The sequence below is a fragment of the Orussus abietinus genome, unplaced genomic scaffold (genome assembly GCF_000612105.2).
Source record: "Orussus abietinus isolate OABI.00-Male unplaced genomic scaffold, Oabi_2.0 scaffold341, whole genome shotgun sequence".
NCBI classification, from domain to species: domain Eukaryota; kingdom Metazoa; phylum Arthropoda; class Insecta; order Hymenoptera; family Orussidae; genus Orussus; species Orussus abietinus.
In genome coordinates this window covers 1,049-19,843 of record NW_019394677.1, presented here as the reverse complement: position 1 = coordinate 19,843, position 18,795 = coordinate 1,049, and the positions used below count along the sequence as shown (strand labels likewise).

The following is an 18,795-nucleotide window of genomic DNA, read 5'->3' as shown; positions in this document are numbered from 1 at the left end:
GGTGTCAGAAAGTGTGCGTCTTTGTCACACGTCGAGCGTGCGTCACGGAGACTGCGAGGAACGAGAGCCGGTGTCAACGCTGTCATTCGAGAGGATAACCTGTAGTTGGCAGGGATTAACCGTGACATTGGTGAGTGTAAATCGAGCCTGTCAATGCAGGCAAGTCGATAGAGTCTCGCGTGTGCCGCTGCACTGGTTGGGAAAGATGGTTGTCGTGCCTCACGTTGCAGCGCATCTATTGATTTTTCACTTTGCCAGCGTTTGAGAGGCTCCCGATTCCGTCACGAGTGCTCGAGGAGGACCCTAGCTCGCGACTCTCTCATCAAGGATTGGCCTTATTCCGTAGGAATTCAGGAGTGCTACGCCACGTCGAGGTTCGCCCGTTTTCGTTGAGTCCTGCGACTCAGGAGTGAAATGTTCCTCTAAGAGAAAGGTGGCGCTTCCGTGGAATTTAAACTTGCGCGGGAAACGGTGCAAGTGTATGCTTTCTCTCACTTTCTACTGTCAAAATTGGTTTAGTACATTTCACGATCACCTTATTCCTACTGCATAAGAAATTACCATGCGTAATGGTCGTAACGTAGTCAGCTAACCGCAACGGTGCAAAGAGTAAAGCTTACGTTGTATCATTTCCTGTTTGGAAATTTGACGAATAGGCGGGGTCCCTTGATATCGAGAACGCATGAATTCATAGAATGCCTGGCTTGGTGAAAATTATTATGACAGGTGGGAAGACATTTATGCCCCATGGATAATGTTTGGAATGGTCTCAAGTGCCAGGTATAACACCGTCGGAGGTTCGTAATTCTTAGGCAGCGTATACTTAGGTGATGGAAGCGATGGAAATAAATATTGAGTTGGAAGTGAATGTCTGCCGTTAGTACTAAATCAGTCGGTGGCTCCTGTGCTAGACAGTGACCATTAACAAGTGTTTCGAATAATGTACGGGAGTACTCTCTGGACATTAGTTCCGATTCGTCAGAAAAATTTTTTAAGTAGATTTTGCAGAATTGGACCGACGATTTAATAATCAGGGATTGAAATCGAATAGGTCGATTCAAGTGGGTAGAGTAGTTTCCTTTCAATGGAACCATCGGAGGACCATCGAGCCTTAAGTAATTACTTTTCTTAGACATCTAGTAGATGTCCGTCACCATTTAGCACTGAAATACGTGACTTAAGACGTTGAAAATACAGAGACAATTCCCAGAGGCTGACGGAATCTCCAGGACGAGTCGTGACTAATCTTCGCTCAGGAAAGTGAGAGGAGAATATCTTGCTTCGTAGTACACCAATCGGCTAAAACTTTGAATCATACAATAAGAGGAATTTAAAAAAAGAAAAAAAGGTCATACTAATCGCAGGATAATGTTTTAGATAACGAAAATAAAATGCAGCTATCCGAGGCCCTGGGGGAAATCAGTAATCCGGCAATCGTTCCCAGGCCAGTGGGGTCCTCGAACTTGGAAATCCTGCAATTTGCAGGATTTTCGATTTTCTCCCCCCCTTCTGCACCGAGGCCCCCTTCCGTCCCTGTCCTGGGCAACCCTCTGAGCATCTACATCGAGTTTTGCTGGCCTGTATACAGACATCTCCGGCGGTGACCTTCGAATAGCTGCGATGGGCGCACACGCAGCTCTAGCACGATCGATTCGGATCTAATCAAGTTCGGTTGTACCATTGTGCCGAGACGAGCACTGGTGTATGTACATACGTAAAGTAAATTCCTCCTGCATAGCGTTTCCAATTTTTATAGACGGCTCTGCGACCCCAAACGAGGCTTTTTTTCCGACCGGGGAATTTACGGGAAGCTTTTTTCGTCCTCCCGAAAATAGAGGCGGCCGAGTTTCCCCGGACGTTTCCTGATTTATGCGGAATTTCTGCGGTCGAGTTCGATGATGTAACGGTATGACCCATTCCAGTTGAAATACTTAATTAGATTTTTTTTTACTTCCGTCGGGTTACGTAAAACAGGCCGATCACCGTTTCATTCTGCTCGATGAGGTGGAGATAGATCCCTCGATGGATTAAATTGAGTCATGGATGTCTTCGGGGTAGGAGTCCCTTTCGTTCTCGAGATGAGACTGGGTTGCGTCTCGAGCAAGATCATGGGCCGAGCGCCGAGCCTCTTTACTTCATGCATCTATCTAGGGGAGATTTAATTCCTATAAAAAATGGATGTCTTCGGGGTAGGAGTCCCTTTCGTTCTCGAGATGAGACTGGGTTGCGTCTCGAGCAAGATCATGGGCCGAGCGCCGAGCCTCTTTACGTCATGCATCTATCTAGGGGAGATTTAATTCCTATAAAAAATGTAAACTTCCTGCAATAAGACAGTGGGCGTTTCCGTTAACTAGGCTTTACACTCGCTCGATCCACAGGTGAAAGGTGGCTTAGAAATGACACCGAGTGGTCTTTTAAATCGGGGCGAAACAAGCGAAAGACAGTACAGAGAAGTGGAAGTAGGACTCTGGGGGGATTGATCGAGCCGCTGAAATGACATCCATTTTTATCGGCGTAATTGCTCCAACGTGTCAACGGCTCCGTTCAGGTTGTCGTCATTAATACTTATCATAATCCATGTTTTCTACCCTCGTGGTACACGTAATACGCCGTCACGATCAATAGCGTGTACTCACACCCCGGGTGATATCAAATCGGTACTCGTTAATGGTCTCCTTTTTCCAACGCTAACTCTAACTTCCAACTAACTCCGCTTCGAAGACCTCGTGAAAAATTCTAATGAAAAAAACGTCGAATTAAAAAAAAAAAAAAATAACGAAAATTGCCGCCGCCAGTTTTCAAATCCTGAGATTCTAGCCGGAAGGCCAGAATTCGATTTCTCTTAACCTTCGAGATTATACAGGTGCACGTGGAGTTTGGAACCCGTCCAAGCGCATCCCTCACGCGAGGGTCCGATATATCCTCGCTGCACCCCTCGAAGGTCCCCCAGGTGTACCCCGACGTGCCTCCTCGCGGGCCAGGCGGGAAAATCGGGCGGGCCATCGCCGAAGGAGGAGAGCACGTGCGTAGGTGCGCGCGATTCGCCCATTTATTGATCTTCCACCTCCGGCGAGCGTTCCATTCGTGCCTCCTCGGCACCAAAGGCCATGTCGGTCCGCACTCGGCCGTCCTCCCCGGCGCCATCCCGACGTCTCCAAGTGATAGTCGAAGTTCGTCCCGGCGTGACGTATTCCAGGATTTACCTGATCGTGACCCACCTGACAGGGGTGACTGGCCCAGGTGCAGGGTAATGAGACCAGTGCTCCAAGGTGAGGGTGGGACGCGTAGACCCCCAACGAGGTTATCGATATATCGGTCATTAGGAAGGAGTTCCGTTCCATTGTGAAATATTCGGTATCGGCCAAGTTGGTCGTCCTTGGTGCCATTTAGACGTGTACTCCCAAGTGACGGTCGTTATTCATCCCGGCGTGACGTTTTTCAGGATTTACCTGAGCGTGGCTCACCTGAAGACCTAGAGCCCAGGTGGAAGGTAACGAGACCAATGTTCCCCAGGTCAGGATGGAACGTCCGAGCAGAAGGCTATCTAGGTTATCGATATCACTGATATTAATAATTCTGGACGAGGTTCCTGCATCTCTTGGCCAGGAATGATTCTCGAGGGTGGGTTTTTTTATTGGTGGCTTACTTCAAATCCCCGCAGGGGTGAGGGTAACTTTAACGAGATTTCATTTCGACCTCTGGGACTCTGTTCCGAAATTGTGCAGGGGAGGAAGCCGTGATAAGGGCCTAGAGCCCAGGTGGAAGGTAACGAGACCAATGTTCCCCCAGGTCAGGGTGGAACGTCCGAGGTTATCGATATCATTGATATTAATAATTCTGGACGAGGTTCCTGCATCCCTTGGCTAGGAATGATCTCTAGACAGGAATGATTCTCGAGGGTGGGTTTTTTATTGGTGGCTTACTTCAAATCCCCGCAGGGGTGAGGGTAACTTTAACGAGATTTCATTTCGACNAAAAAATTCAGAAACGATCGCACCCTCTCGGAGGTACGTCCACCCCTGGAGGGAATTATTAATTATGAGTCATGGAGAAAAAATAAAAATCTTCAAAATTTTGAAAACGGTGAATTTAATGATCGTACCTGTAGGGTATTTCGGGGGGTTGATTTTCCCGATATTCTCAGCTATTATCTGGAAATAAAATCCAGAAACGATCGCACCCTCTCGGAGGTACGTCCACCCCTGGAGAGCAGGTGTCGAGAGGTTAGGGTCACGGTTACGTCCTCGTCTCCGTGACCCTGTTTTCTTTAAGTATTCCAAGACCGACCCTTACCCTCGACTTGCCATTTGCTAACGTGCTGGCCGGAAGATTTAAGGCCGCCGGAAGTGCAGCCCTGCGCACGTTTCCGGCCGTCGCGACCTACCCCACGGGACGAATTCATCCCTTGCTCGTTCCGGTGCACCTTCGACCGATCACGATTTTGCATAAGTACTTCTGCAAAATGGATAGAACCCGGAATCAGGCATACTTTTTACACTCCAAGCTTTATCCAACGTCTAGTAAAAAATATTGCAGTTTTATTATCGTATAAATTACGAATTTCTACATCGACGATAATTAGAATTCTTTTTTTTTTTCCCTCGTGATACGTTTAAAGGATGGATTTCGTGGATAGCAGTACAGAACCGTTTCCCTTATATTTATTTATACAAGGGGTGGGATGCGTGAAATGTTTTGTTAATGAATTGTTTATTAAAAATGGCAACACTTTGCTCCAGGTGGGTCGATTGGACGATCTCGCCTAACGCCGACGCCCCAGTGAGGCCGAGGAGGTTTCAGGTGGAAGAAGGTTGCCGAGAAGCCCCGAGGAAGAGGTCGCTGGGACGTTAAGGGCGTAGAAGGGAGAGCAGAAGGTCAGGATGCCGGCGCCAACGTCAGCTGCGGGCCCCACCGAGGGTGGGCCTCCGCGTACGGAGTTGCAGGAGTTGCAGCTAAAGGCAGGCCAGGCTACGGATGAGGTAGGCATCGATGCATCCCGGAGGTTTTATCATTGATAGTCGCATTTCCGACGATTAACAGTCATCTCGCGTTAGGGTTGCTCGAGGGGGACAACGTGGGATAAACTGGCTGGTCACGTCCCGAGTTGCGAATGGCTTAGCAAATTGCATCGGTTAAGGTGATGTGAAAGTGGCGTTTATAAAATTTTTTTCCCAATTCGGTTTACCGTATAGTTTGAAAACTTACAACGTGAATAGGGAGATTATAAGGAAGGTCCTGAAACTCATGAAATTTCAATTCTTTTCAAATTTGTTTACAGGTATTTTAGAAATAGTTTAGAAAAAATGAAATTTTCCGAGTTGCAGGACTTACCTTAGGGTCTCCATATTCACGTTTTAAAGTATGAAACGATTTGAGACACCCAGTTCGTTGAAAAGTTCTATGAACATTTGGGCTTTCGGATGCCGCTTTCACATCCCCTTAAGGTGATGTCAAAGTGGCGTTTATAAAACTTTTCTCTCAATTCGGTTTACCGTATAGTTTGAAACCTTACAACGTGAATAGGGAGATTATAAGGAAGGTCCTGAAACTCATGAAATTTCAATTCTTTTCAAATTTTTTTATAGGTATTTTAAAAATAGTTTATAAAAAATGAAATTTCCCGAGTTTTAGGACCTACCTTAGGGTCTCCATATTCACGTTTTAAAGTATGAAACGATTTGAGACACCCAGTTCGAAAAAAAGTTCTATGAACGATTTAGCTTTCGAATCCCACTTTCACATCCCCTTAATGCCCGGTGCAGCCTCTAGGACGTTACTTGTCGAAATACCCAGCCGGAGTCTGCAAAAATATCCAAACGGTCATGCTGATACACTTTTTTTTCTGAACAACTGAACCCATGAGCTTGGTCTTGATCTTTCGATATTTAGTCCCGAGGGCACTTACACCGTAATCTCGTATATCAAATTAATAAATAGTCGTATATCGCGCAGGCCTTCAATTACAATCGTCGCCTTTGTTTCCTTCCAGTCGCTGGAGAGTACGCGCCGTATGTTGGCACTATGCGAGGAGGTAAGTCCTGCTGATTGTGCGTTAACATATCGGAGTTTCTGCGAATACGCGATAACGGATAAGCTCGTAGCGAGCGGTAAGAGCGGAGAAAAATCGCATGGGAAGCTGTAGGCTGCATCGGAAATCCTCAAGGACGAGGTCCACCCCCTCGGTTGTCCAAAGGACAAGTAATAAAAAAGGGAAGGATAACTAACGCGGGGAACCAATTGCCAATTTCTTAAGAAATCTCATTCGCGATCACGTCCTTGCCCTTGGCTGGATTACCGATGCAGCCAAATCTAGTCTATACATACGCATATATATATATATATATAGAGAGGGGTTGCATTTTCCCCCGAGGGAGGCGCAGTCAGTGAGTGCAGCGAGCCCTCGACAAAATGCAACCCGACGTGTAATAAAGTTAGAAGAGAAAAAGGAAATTCCCGGGGCACCGTGTCGGTGTAATCAAAGATCAGCCCCCCAAAATCCGACCTCCGACCCCTGGAACAAAAACGTCCGGTTGTTTTAACCGGATTGCATTATCAATTATAAATTACCACCCTTACCGGATCTTTTTCTCCCGGTGCATATATTCAGCCTTCGGTGTTCGGGATTTTCTACCGTCAGTCTTACTTTCTAATTAATTAATCAATGACAACCGGAATTCATTTAGCCAGGCTCCTTCTGGCAACAGGAACCGGAGGTTGCTTTTTTTTTTTCTTTTTTTTTTTCACCGATGGATTCGGCTTGAAAGTGGCTTTTAACCCCGAAACACCGACACGGTGACCGGATCGATCCGAAGAGGGTAAGACGCCAGCAGGGACGTCGCTGTCAAGAGACAAAACAATGTTAATGATAACGTAATAATGGAGAAAAAGAAAAGAAAAAAAAAAAAAGAGGGGATGACGACGATGACTCGGTGTGGTAGTTGTTGAAGCCGTTTCCGCGACGTTGTCTCGTGTCTGTCTATTGATATCTCTCACTGAATGTACATATACATATATGTATATACGGACGTTTCTTTCTCTCTCTCTTTCTCTCTCTCTCTATCCATGCCAAATGAAGTCTTCCAGGTCCGCCGCACTTCACGCATATTAATTGCGCACCCCTAAGTGCGATTTAACCCGATCCGAAGAGATGTGTGCCCATCGCTGTGTACCTACGTACCCGTTGATGACCCCACACACGCATACGCACACGCACGCGCGCACACACACACGTAAAACACACACGCACACACGGACACAGGAAAAACCCTTCTCCAATCCGTTTATCCGAATTTCGTGCGTTATTTCCACCCCCGACCCGGCTTCTCCCTCTCTCTTTCTCTCCATTTTCTCCCCCCTCGCTTCCCTTATTTCTTTCTAACTTTATCTCTGCCTCTGTCTCTTTCTTTACATATGTACTTATATATACTTGTCTCACCGATGACTGCCCTCGGGAGCCGCGACGGTCTCCGGGGGAAAAGCCTCCGAAATATTTCTTTTTATCCCCCTACAAAGCACATGTGTCTCTCTCTTTTTCTCTCCATTCCTCTGTTTAAGTGTGTCTCTGTCTTTCTCAGGGCAGCCCTCACTTTTATATTATAATCGTTTTGCGTGTTCAAGGGGAACGCGCAGGGAGCCTCCGGAGCTGGCCCGACGAACGCTATTATTCAATTAGATTATTAATATTCAGTGACATACAATGAGCGAATCGTCTATTTACTTATGCACAGTCGGTGGCCAATTTATTGGATACACCGATAGATTTTTTGTTCTTAGTTGCGATTGGACTAATATGTTATATTTAAAGATGGCGGCGAAAGTCAAAGCGCACCTAGGATTCATTTGGATTCTGTTAAATATTAATAATGGCAGAAATTGGCGGAAGCGTTGCGTTCGCGTTAATTGCCGGGGAATAATTTCATCCAACCGGCTAAAATGTTTTCTGCAACCACCCTGAATTTAATTGCGTGAAATTAATTTAATTAATTATTACGGAATGTTTAGATTCTATCACGCGTAACTAACAATTCGGCCATCGACTGTAGATTTGGATGTCTAGCTCTAGGTACATATAGGTATATACATGTACAAGATGTAGTTTGCCAGTTATCCGAATCCCGGTCGATATGTGTACATACTGTATGCTCTACATGTGAATTTGCGTGCCCACACTGTGTGCAGTACATGTATACACGCATATTGGGTGTACACGTGCATACGTATGCAGTACATGTATACACATATTGAGTATACACGTGCATACGTATGCTCCACATGTGCATATGCGTGCCCACACTGTGTGCAGCACATGTATACACGCATATTGGGTGTACACGTGCATATGCGTGCCCACACTGTGTGTAGTACATGTATATACGCATATTTGGGTGTACACGTGCATATGTGTGCACACATATCGGCGCTCGCGGGCTTTTCGAGGCTCCTCCGTGTTCCTCGGGGTCTTGCTCTAACCGTAAGTGTTAAATATCGACCAAATCCACCGAAGGGGTTTCCAGGGCGGGCACCGATCGATGTGTATGTTGGGAATGTGCACGCAAGCACGCACGTATATATGCACGCATGCACGCGCGCGCGCGCGCGCGGTACACCACACCTCGACACCTGTGATGACCACCCACACACACATGCGTACACGCACATACACACACACGCCCTGGACACATCGAACGAGCGCGTGTGTCGCTGATGTGATGCTGTAAGGTCGTTGCAAGCGGAGGAGAAGATGCTGTTGCTGTTGCTGGTGCTGCCGAAGCTGCTCCTGCTGATGTGTTATATATAGTGGCTGAAGTGTCGCTGTATCTGTGTCCGAGGGGGATATGCGTATAGGTGTGTCCGTGTGTCGGTACCGAGGGTACTTGTCCCGGTACCGAGGCGCGCACAGAGGCAATGGGGCCCGGAAGTGCGAGGTCCTAGGGGGAAGTGATGTGACCCTTAAGCCAGTCGATTTTACAAAGACAATTCATTTTTAAGGGGGCTCTGTTCAAGCGTATGGGATTTTTCCTATATTTAGAAGTAAAAAATTTTGATTTTGAACACGCTATCGATATTTTCATTTTTAAGCGGGTTCTTTCGTTTATTTTTTTTTACATTGTACATTTTTTTTTTTTCTTTTTTTTTCAAGGCAATATTTTCAAAGGGTCAGGACATTCACTCGGTGGAATACCTTTAGAAAGGTCTGATTTATTTTATTTTATTTTATTTTTTTTTAAATCGGGTCTCGGATCATCTTACAAGGTACACGTGGATCACGCCTCTCTGCGCGCCCTTTGCACGAGGGATGACCCGCGGTCGCATGAGTGTCGGCAATCGATCGATAAGCGATTGATAAGCCATCGGCACCGCTCCGCCGGGGTCGGAGTCGGTCTCGTCGAGGACCGTGTCCAGGCTCGCGTTTCATTGTTTGCCATAATTCTTAATTCTCTCTCCCTCTCTATCTCTATCTCTCTCTCTCTCTCTTTCTCTCTCTTTTTGTAATCGATAAGGGGTTGTTGGAAGAGTATAGTCTCGGCCTCTTCCGATCCCGGGATCGAGGTCGCGGATGCTGGGACCCGGTCGCCCCCGGTTCTGCAAGAGGGGCGATATCTCTCGTTGCACCCGGAGTTGCAATCCGCGTCTACTTGCACCCTGCACGCAGAAAAAGATTTTCTTCATTGAAGGAAGTCGTACGGCCGCGTATTACGAATTTTTAGAAAAGGCGTTCGAACCGAACTCGTTTACTTAAATGAAAATTAAATGAATTCCGGAAAATATCCTTTGAGAAAATGAAGTATTTCCCTTAACCTCGTTATCGATTAAAAAATATTACCGAGACCGGATGTTTAGTCGCCCGTATGTAATGGCCATATTGCATGTTAAACCATTTCTAACGAAACAACCAAAAGGTTTCTATGTAAAAGGAAATATTTTTTCTTTATGATGATCGGGATATCTTTCTGCGTGCAAATTGCAGATTAACCTGGGTTTGCATTCTGGGCTGCACTGGAGGTTGCACCCTGGTTGCACCCTGGTTGCACCCTGCAACCGGGACCGGCGACCGCTGTCGTCGCACGTCCTCTACGAGAGTCTGTGGATTTGATGTCCCCTGTTACACTAACTCTGTTCCCGGTGTTCTCTGCATCTGCATCTCGAGTGTCTACTTAAGCCGCCCCATCTCTTCCCCGAGCACGTCTCGATCTCTCTCTCTAAGCCAAGCTATGTCGCACTTCTCGGTCCCATAATAATTGTGGATAATTCCCGATTCGCGCCAATTCGTACAAATTCACGACCGCGTATTTACCCATTAGATATTGTGAATTAATTCGCGGCTACGAAAGAAAAGAAAAGAAAAGAAAAAAAAAAAAGAAAGATTGCACTCTTAGCAAAAGCACCGATGACGAAGTTTCGTTATCCCTCACACACGAGATATTGTCAATTAATTCGCGGTTGAGATTGAAGAAAAATACAGCGTTCCCAGAATAATTTTATAGAAATTATTCGCGCGCAAAAAAAAAATGTGCGAAAAATCGGTCTCTTCTTGACGCGGACGAAGAAACGTTTGAGCCGCATCGTGCCTCCACCTTTGGAAACGAAGTACCCCTTTTTACCGATTTTCTATTTTACACGTGCCTCCGGAGTCCGCGAATCTACATGCTAAGCGGAAATTCGAAAAGTGCGACGGCGCTCTCTAAATAAAAAAGAAAGAAAAATGGAAAAGGGGAAAAAAAAGGGAATGGGGCGTCCGAGCGCCCAGTCGCTCCGAAATCGTCCCTCGTCTTCTCTCGCTCGATATCCTGGACTAATCGTCGACTTTTATGTGTGACACTCGATTGTCTCCACTGATAGAGTGCTCTAAAGCCTACACGAACACGCGACTAGTCTCTCGATTCGCCTAATCCACCGACACTTTCGAAACCTGGACGCGAGCCCGGCCAGTGCCCGCGACTTTTCCTCGGCTCGAGGCGGGAAATCCGGGATTTTTCCTATTTTCTTCACAACTGACCCGCGGGAGTCGCTAATTTCTATCCACGTACGTCTTGAATTTCTCCCCTGAGAGGCCCTCAGGTGAATGAAAAGGAAAAATCGCGACCAGTAAGATGGTGCGCTCGCGTATAGAGTCCATGATTCGCCTGAGTCCCGCGCCAAGTACGCCTACGCTCGCCTGCGTGGATGTGCGTACTCGCATTTCCTTTTCACTCTGTACCGGTAATTTGTCGTGAGGAAAATTGTACAAACGCGAGCGACACTTAGCCTCGAGCCGAGCTGGCACTACTTAAGGGAAACAAGTGCACGCAGAACAACAGGAACAGGAACAACAGGAACAACAACAGCAACGAGCAACCGAAACCAATCACGTCTCCTCCGAGTAGGCTGAGCCGCACACCAAGGACATGTTTGAGAAAAAGACTCACAGGGAGTGCTTCGAGCGAAACATTTACTGCAACTATGGACAGCCATGTTTGTGTACGCATATAGGGTGGGGATTTTTTGCGTTAAAAAAATCGGGCTAAGTTAATGTGTATTTGGTGTGCGGCTTGGCTGGCATGGATTCCTAAGGCATTCCTGAGGAATTTATGTACGTACCCCGGGGCCCTCTTCGAGGGGGGCCAAACTGGGGGTACGTGCCACACGGATCGTCTTACTCATAGTTTATAGAAATGCAGGGGATGTAGAAAAGAGTCGGGATGTCCCGAGGAGGTCAGGCAGAAGGGTCCTTTTCTCTCTCTAAGCGTTTCCGGAGATCCATTTAATTTTTTTTTTTTTTTTTCACTGATATGGGGAAGAATAACTACCGAAAAGGCAAAGATCAGAAAAAGACACACCGAATTAATATTCATTAAAAACGAGCGAATTTCACTTCTCCGCGCGTTTTCCGCTTTATTCACTCTGTCGCTTAAATCTCCTGCATCGAGGAAAAAAGAAAATATATTTGTCGTAATGCTGTCGGAGAAGTTCAAAGAACAATTATTCCAGTCAAATGAATTGTCACAATTCCGAAGAAGGGCGTTGCATAGAATTAATTCCAGTTCTAGTCGAATTATTCCTTGAATTTTCAAAGTATTTCTTTGGCGCTATCCAAAGAGGTCAATGACATTTCTTTTTCTCGGTCTATTACTTCCGGAAACGCTTAGAGAGGGATAGTCCCCTCAACACCCACACGTATGCAATTACTATATCAATGTCTCCTACATTTCTGTAAACTCAATGGTCTTACTCAGATCATATTTTTCTTTTTCCTTTTTTTTATACCGCCTTGGATAATCATTATATACCAGTATATGCAGCTCTATATACCTCGATATACCGATATACCTACTAATGTGATACCGACTCTCTAACACTGGTGGTGGTTGTGTGTGTTGTGCTGCCTCTGTCTGTCGTAGAGCAAGGAGGCTGGCATCCGCACTCTGGTCGCGCTCGACGACCAGGGAGGTGAGTGAATCGCTATTAAAAAGAAAGAGAAAAGTCCCTGTTAAGGAAGGAAAAGATATACGGGAAGGAAAGAAAAAAAAAAAAGAAAAAAAAAAGAAAAGACGACGACACTCCTATCCACCCCCAGACGCCGTGACGCCATTCATCATCAGGATCCATCATTTCCGCCCGAAGACGCCGCGAAATATCGCGGTCTAGGGGGTGAAAAAGGAAAGAGAACCCGCGTTAAATCCCACGGTCTTTAAATCGGTAGCTAATCGCGCCTATCGCGGATTACCCGCGCGTTTAAGGTCGGCTAAATATCCGTGACCCAGGTCAGGGTCGGGTTGCACCTGCAGAATGCAGCTGCACCCTTTAATCCCATCCCCGAGGATGAAACTGGCGAGCAACCCCTGCGAGCCCTTAACATCGGACAGAGTCTAGAGTTCGAAAATCCTCGGGAAAAAAAAAAGAAAAATAGAAAGGAAAAAAAAACAATGAAACGGAACTTGAGAATGAAGAATTACCGACATTGCGAGAATTTTTTCGTGAATTTACGGAGAATTTATGAGAATCGATATTTATTACGGATGTACTAAGTGTCATATTTGCCAGGGATTACGTAGGAGAACGGGCATAAATCATTCTTTAAGGTCGGAGAAGTTTTAGGTTAGAATTCGCCAGGCATTTATATTGACTTCGAGGTATGGATATTTATATATTCTCGTAAATTCTCGGGAGGAAGATGGCTCGAGAAAGTACCGGCAATTTTCCGGTGTCTTATCATCCTTGGTGTAATATACCGCGTTTAGAACTCTGATAGAACCTTAATGTCGGACCGAAGGGAGCGTTAACGAGAAACGAAGGGGGAAAAGGAGACTCGACGGGACCGTGTCGCCCTCGCCCCATAAGGGTGTTTCGATACCTTATCGGTGTTTCACCGCCTTAAGGGTGTCTCGACTTCTTAAAGACGTTTCTTCTTAAGAATGTTCCGACACCTTAAGGGTATATTTCATCGCCTTGAGAATGTTTCGACACCTTGAGGGTGCTTCGACACCTTAAGAGTGTTTCGACACCTTAAGGGTGTCTCGTCACCTAAAGGGTGTTTCGACACCTTAAGGGTGGCACGGAGGTGTAGTGACCTTTCGTTATGGCCACCGAAGCCCCTTGCGCTCCGTAGACTGTAGATATGCTCGTTGGGCTGCGATGTTGAGTGTGTGTGTATACAAGAGTACGTTTTACACGACATCGGGACAAGACAGAGAAACAGGCTGGGGGGCCCGTGATAAGGTCTTATCGGCACCCGACAGAAATGATCGAGCAGCACGCCGGCGGCACAGAATCCTCCTTGATCTTGAGCCTGCAACGCGCAAAACATCACCATTACTTACTGTCTCATATCGCTACTATACCAGGCAACGTTACGGCTACTTTACTACTACGCTACTACTTACTGTCAACTGTCGAACCGTTAAGGCGGCACGAAACTGGCCTCTGAGAACTCAACCGTTAATGACACCTTTCTTCTGACTGGGGGTACCGAATCGTTTGACATTTTACAACGTAAACGTATAATTATATGATTGGTTAGTTACACCCAGTTCGGAGAAGAGTTTCATGAGCGATTCATCTCCCAGGCGCGCGCTTTCACGTCGCCTTAAGGCCGTCGCATGTACCTCTTAAAAAGTAACCATAAGCATGGTCACAACGGTCAAACACACGCCCAAAAATTCGGTACACATGGGAATAAGTATCTACACAATGAACAGGACATTGTTTCGCGTACAGTTTGCGTAGCCATTAAATTCCAAGGTTATGGCGTCTTGAAATTCCGCTAATTGCAACATTCGGCAACTAGATTGGGGAATATTTAATGCCATGCTTACGGGTATCCTAATGGGAAGTACGTGCGAAGGCTTTTACTCTACTGCCAACCCTGTCGCCCGCCTCCGAGCCATCCGGGATTCCCCGACCTTGGCCTTGAACCTGGCCCCGCCCCCCGGTGATCCTACCGCCGCCCCTGCCGACTGCCTCCCAGCCGGCGAGGTTCAGCCGTATATTCCCATATATACACTGGAAAAAAGAAAAAGAAAAAAAAAGGAAAAAATTCATCGGACCATAGAAAATATTTCTTCCAACACCAAAGAACGATATCTTTGAACAGCGCCGAAGAACCATGCTTTTTAATTCGATAAATAATTATTCCGCTTAGACGAGCTGTCGCCTCCGATTTATAGAGATTCCATTCGAGTGAAATAATTATCCTTCGAATTAACATGTCTCATTGTTACCGTCCGAAGAAATGTTTCTCTGGTACGATGGACAGTTTTCCTTCAGTGTACATGCCTTGTATGTATACGAGTATTATACCGAGTGCGACACCTGCTCCAATACAAATTGTGTAACCCCCGTAGCCTCACCAGAAGCTTCTAGCTGTGTCGCTTTGGGTCTTTCTTTTCCTTTTTTTAATGGGTCCGTTTACTTGTCTAGCAGTAGTTATCTGTCCGTAAAACACGATAACTCACTATATCCGCAAACTCGCTCGACCAAGCCCCCCCGCCCCCACCCCTCCCCGAAGTCCGACTTTTTGTTTACCCCAAGATTTAATAAAACATATGCGTGTATGAATAATATATATTTATATATTATATGAATATATTATCTGCAGTATATACACGCATATGTCTGTAGTCACCCTCCTCGACCCCCGCGAAGACACTAGAAACCCACTCTTCGAGATATAACATTCTTCTTCCTCTTATATATATCTCTCTCTATCTCCCTCTTATCATCTCTCAATTGCGATACACTTGACTTTACATCCGTACTCTCGCTCTTTCTCTGTTGTCCCCTCTCTCTATCTCCCACTCCAGATCGAGATATACATCTCCCCTCGCATTGATTTCCTCATTTAGGTATTATATATATATATCAAGAGTATCCGTTGTATATACCTTGCGTATACCTTGTATAGAGCCTCCCCCATTTTATTTTTTTTTTTTTTTCCTATATATTTCCACCCCCTTGATTTATCGTTTATACATGATTTTTTTTTCCTCGCCACCCTTTTGATTTATGTCGAGTGAGATTTTATTATTTCTCCCTCACCGTGCGTTTTACGGATGGACGTTTATGAGAAAAGAAGGAAAAAAATATATATATATATATTTTTTATGCAAAGTTTCGCCTTCTGGCGCCGTTGGGCAGTTTCTTCCTTTCGCGTCGCAATTTTACGGGAAAGTCGGGAAATCGGTCCCTCCAGGAAAACGCAGGGTAGGGCCATTTTCTGTATTCCTTTCACAGTTTGACACTCATCACTGACCGATCTTTCGTTTCCATTGTGTGGGGCATCGTAGAGCGAGGAGGTCGGAGCGAACACTCTGATGATGTTAGACCATCAAGGCGGTAAGCTCCTAGCCGACGAACCCGGAGCACTAGATCCAGCCTAGGATGCGATCCGAGATCTGCGATCCATGATCTACGATCGAGCGCCCCTTATCAGCCCGATAAGGGGTCGCCGCGAGATCGCGAAAGTCTCCGCTTAAATTTCGACTTTGAGCCATTTCTTTTCCATTTTTAACACGTTCTGTATATCCGACTCCGAATGAGGGGACTTGATATGATATGAAAACATGGGATATATTAAGGGACGTGATATGATATACGGAATATATTAATGTAAGACCTCTCGCGGATTTCTTCCGGATCTCGCGGCGATTCCTGAAAAGATCAGCCGTCTTTTTAATCGGCGACTGTTTTTTTTTCTTTTTTTTTTACCGATCATCCCGCTTTTTAATTAGTACCTTTCCAGGGGATGCGCTAGTCGAACGAGGACGATGACGATATATCGGGACATGTGATATTGGAGGGGATTCCTTGACACTTTTATGGGACTTTTAAATAATCGCGGACGATTTCGAGAGGCTCGATTTTTCTTTTCTTTTCTTTTTTTTTTTAATTCCGCACACCTCGGTGCCTAGATGCACCTCGCGAGAAGTGCATTCAATGGAAATTGGGAAATTTGAAGGAAATCCGTCAGAAGGGGTTAATTGAGATCTCGAGATTCATAAACAAATGGTAAACTATCAAAGCCATTTTAGGGAATATCGTCGATAATCGCGATAATTAGCCTTATCACCGTCTACCTAGTCTGCTCGCGGGTGTCTCCAATTCTTTTCTAGCCCCCAAAATTCGCGGATTCACTTCGCCATTAACCGTCAACGATTTATCGCCTGTTGCGGTGGCACCGATATATCGTCACGGTCGCGTTTATCGCCGATAATCGCGACAATTAGCCACGTGTAGTTAGTTAACGAATTACGATTAAGAGCCAGCCCGGTCGCGTGTTAGCGCCCTCGCTCTCGCATTCGCAGCTCTCTGGTGTCTCTCTCTCGCTCTCTCTCTCTCTCTTTCTCTCTCTCTCTCTCTCTAATCTTTTTCAGCCCCCGAGCTTCGAAAATCCTCTCGGCCGTGATCCTCGCGAGGACACGCGGTCGAGGGCGGTCTTCCGGACGATCGTCGTTGTCGCCGTCCTGCCTCAGCTAGACTTCGCGTCTTCGAGAGAGCTCCCGTATCCCCGATGCCTCTTAGAGGGGAAAAGAAAAGAGAGCGCTCTGCCAATTTCCCGAATATATATATCCNTATATTTATATATATCCTCCTCCTCCTCTCCTTCGTCCTGTAAGGATATGTTTCACGCCGAGTGCCGAATCCGCTCCCTCGCTCGACCACCCCCCGAAAGGGCACGTCGACGTTCCGCTCGCGGATGTACGGAAAATCGAGCCTTACTCGATATAACTTCGTCGACGTGCAAACAGGGATCATAAATGCGCACATAGATCCTATGGGTATGTCCCCACGTGTCCTATAAATATGTGCAACGAGGCATATGCACCGACGTTCTCTGCAGGATTTATGTCGGGGTAATTGGATGCTGGCAGGAGAACGATTATCGGTAACTCGAGGGGAATAATTGCCGGAATAACGAGTCGAGCTGCTTAACCTTCGGAGATTTCCGCTTTCAAATGCTTTTTATGCCTCGTCTCGGAATTGGATGTAATTCTTCTTCGACCTTATTTTTTTTAATATTTTTTCTTCTTCGAGGTTTCATCAATTGGAGAGAAAATTTAAATAATATGAATTTAAACAAATTTAAGGGACGAGACTGCTTCTCGAATTGGGTATTTGTAGAGACTATGAGCGATGGGCGAGTTTGGTGGGTGAATTAATTTTTTTTTGGAGGGGGGGGGGAATTTGAAAAATGAGAGGAACACGCGGAACGTCGACACGCGTGAAAGGGGTGTCGCGTGACATTCTGGCGAGGGGGCTGAGACGGTGGTTCCTCTGAAATGTTAACGCCTTCTTATTGCTCGGTTGACTGTTTAGAGCCACGAGGTCGGGATGAAAACCCTCGTTATGCTGGACGAGCAAGGCGGTAAGCCATCAACCTAGACTAACTGACTAACCAAAAGCAACTAACCAACCGACTTAAAACCGACCACGCCTTAACCATGTATGGTGTATGCCTAACTGTCTCTATAAACAACCCAGCCATCTTAACCGAGTGCGAAGTAAACCGAAACACGAGATAAACCTGAGGAAACAGATATTAATAAGAAGGATGATAAGTAACAGACAAAGTGATATAAGGAAAGGAGAGTAAAGTAGGAAACAAACGAAACAAGAATAAACGACCACCGAGAGAAGCCCGGAGGGGCAGCCGAGAGATATACATACAAAACCCGCCGACCCCCAGGGGACACCATAGGGACACCTTAGGGACACCTTAGGGACACCCGGGGGACACTTTACGGTGGCCCCTCGTAATTATTCCCCGTGGAAACCCACCGACACCTCCGTCTCTCATGACTCACCGACTAGACCGACTTGTATGCTTTCTCGCCGTCTTTTTAATAATTTTTTTTTTTTTTTTCAATAAATAAATACATGAGTATATATATGTCAGAGAACGGAATTGAAATTCTTGTACAAAGGATACATACGGACTCGCTTCTTTCGGATGTGTATGGATAAACGGTAAAGTCGGGAAATCGGTCCCTCCAGGAAAACGCAGGGTAGGGCCATTTTCTGTATTCCTTTCACAGTTTGACACTCATCACTGACCGATCTTTCGTTTCCATTGTGTGGGGCATCGTAGAGCGAGGAGGTCGGAGCGAACACTCTGATGATGTTAGACCATCAAGGCGGTAAGCTCCTAGCCGACGAACCCGGAGCACTAGATCCAGCCTAGGATGCGATCCGAGATCTGCGATCCATGATCTACGATCGAGCGCCCCTTATCAGCCCGATAAGGGGTCGCCGCGAGATCGCGAAAGTCTCCGCTTAAATTTCGACTTTGAGCCATTTCTTTTCCATTTTTAACACGTTCTG

The 18,795-nt window shown here is 46.1% G+C and overlaps 1 protein-coding gene across 5 annotated transcripts; it reads left to right on the top strand.

Annotated features, from left to right (window-relative positions):
- Positions 1-19: 19 nt before the first annotated feature.
- On the top strand, positions 20-18,431 carry LOC111674053 (synaptosomal-associated protein 25-like). 5 transcript variants are annotated; one of them, XR_002762245.1, is made up of 4 exons: positions 20-130; positions 4,740-4,979; positions 5,990-6,031; positions 15,709-17,015. XR_002762245.1 is itself a non-coding variant. In XM_023432982.1 (4 exons), exons 2-4 carry the CDS (start codon positions 4,881-4,883, stop codon positions 17,854-17,856), a joined length of 207 nt encoding a protein of 68 aa, XP_023288750.1. In that variant the 5' UTR covers positions 20-130; positions 4,740-4,880; the 3' UTR covers positions 17,857-18,431. The 5 variants fall into 5 exon arrangements, 3 of the variants coding, with proteins under 3 accessions (XP_023288750.1, XP_023288749.1, XP_023288751.1); XR_002762244.1 differs by having other exon boundaries at positions 12,378-17,015; XM_023432982.1 differs by lacking the exon at positions 15,709-17,015 and adding an exon at positions 17,791-18,431.
- The last annotated feature ends 364 nt before the right edge of the window (positions 18,432-18,795 follow it).

What these genes read in the sequence shown, in the direction of transcription:
- LOC111674053 (XM_023432981.1), top strand. Translation starts at nt 4,881, where the DNA reads ATGCCGGCGCCAACGTCAGCTGCGGGCCCCACCGAGGGTGGGCCTCCG. An exon ending in CAGGCCAGGCTACGGATGAG is followed by an intron (nt 4,980 to 5,989) that starts GTAGGCATCGAT and finishes GTTTCCTTCCAG; the next exon opens with TCGCTGGAGAGTACGCGCCG. An exon ending in TGTTGGCACTATGCGAGGAG is followed by an intron (nt 6,032 to 15,761) that starts GTAAGTCCTGCT and finishes GGGGCATCGTAG; the next exon opens with AGCGAGGAGGTCGGAGCGAA.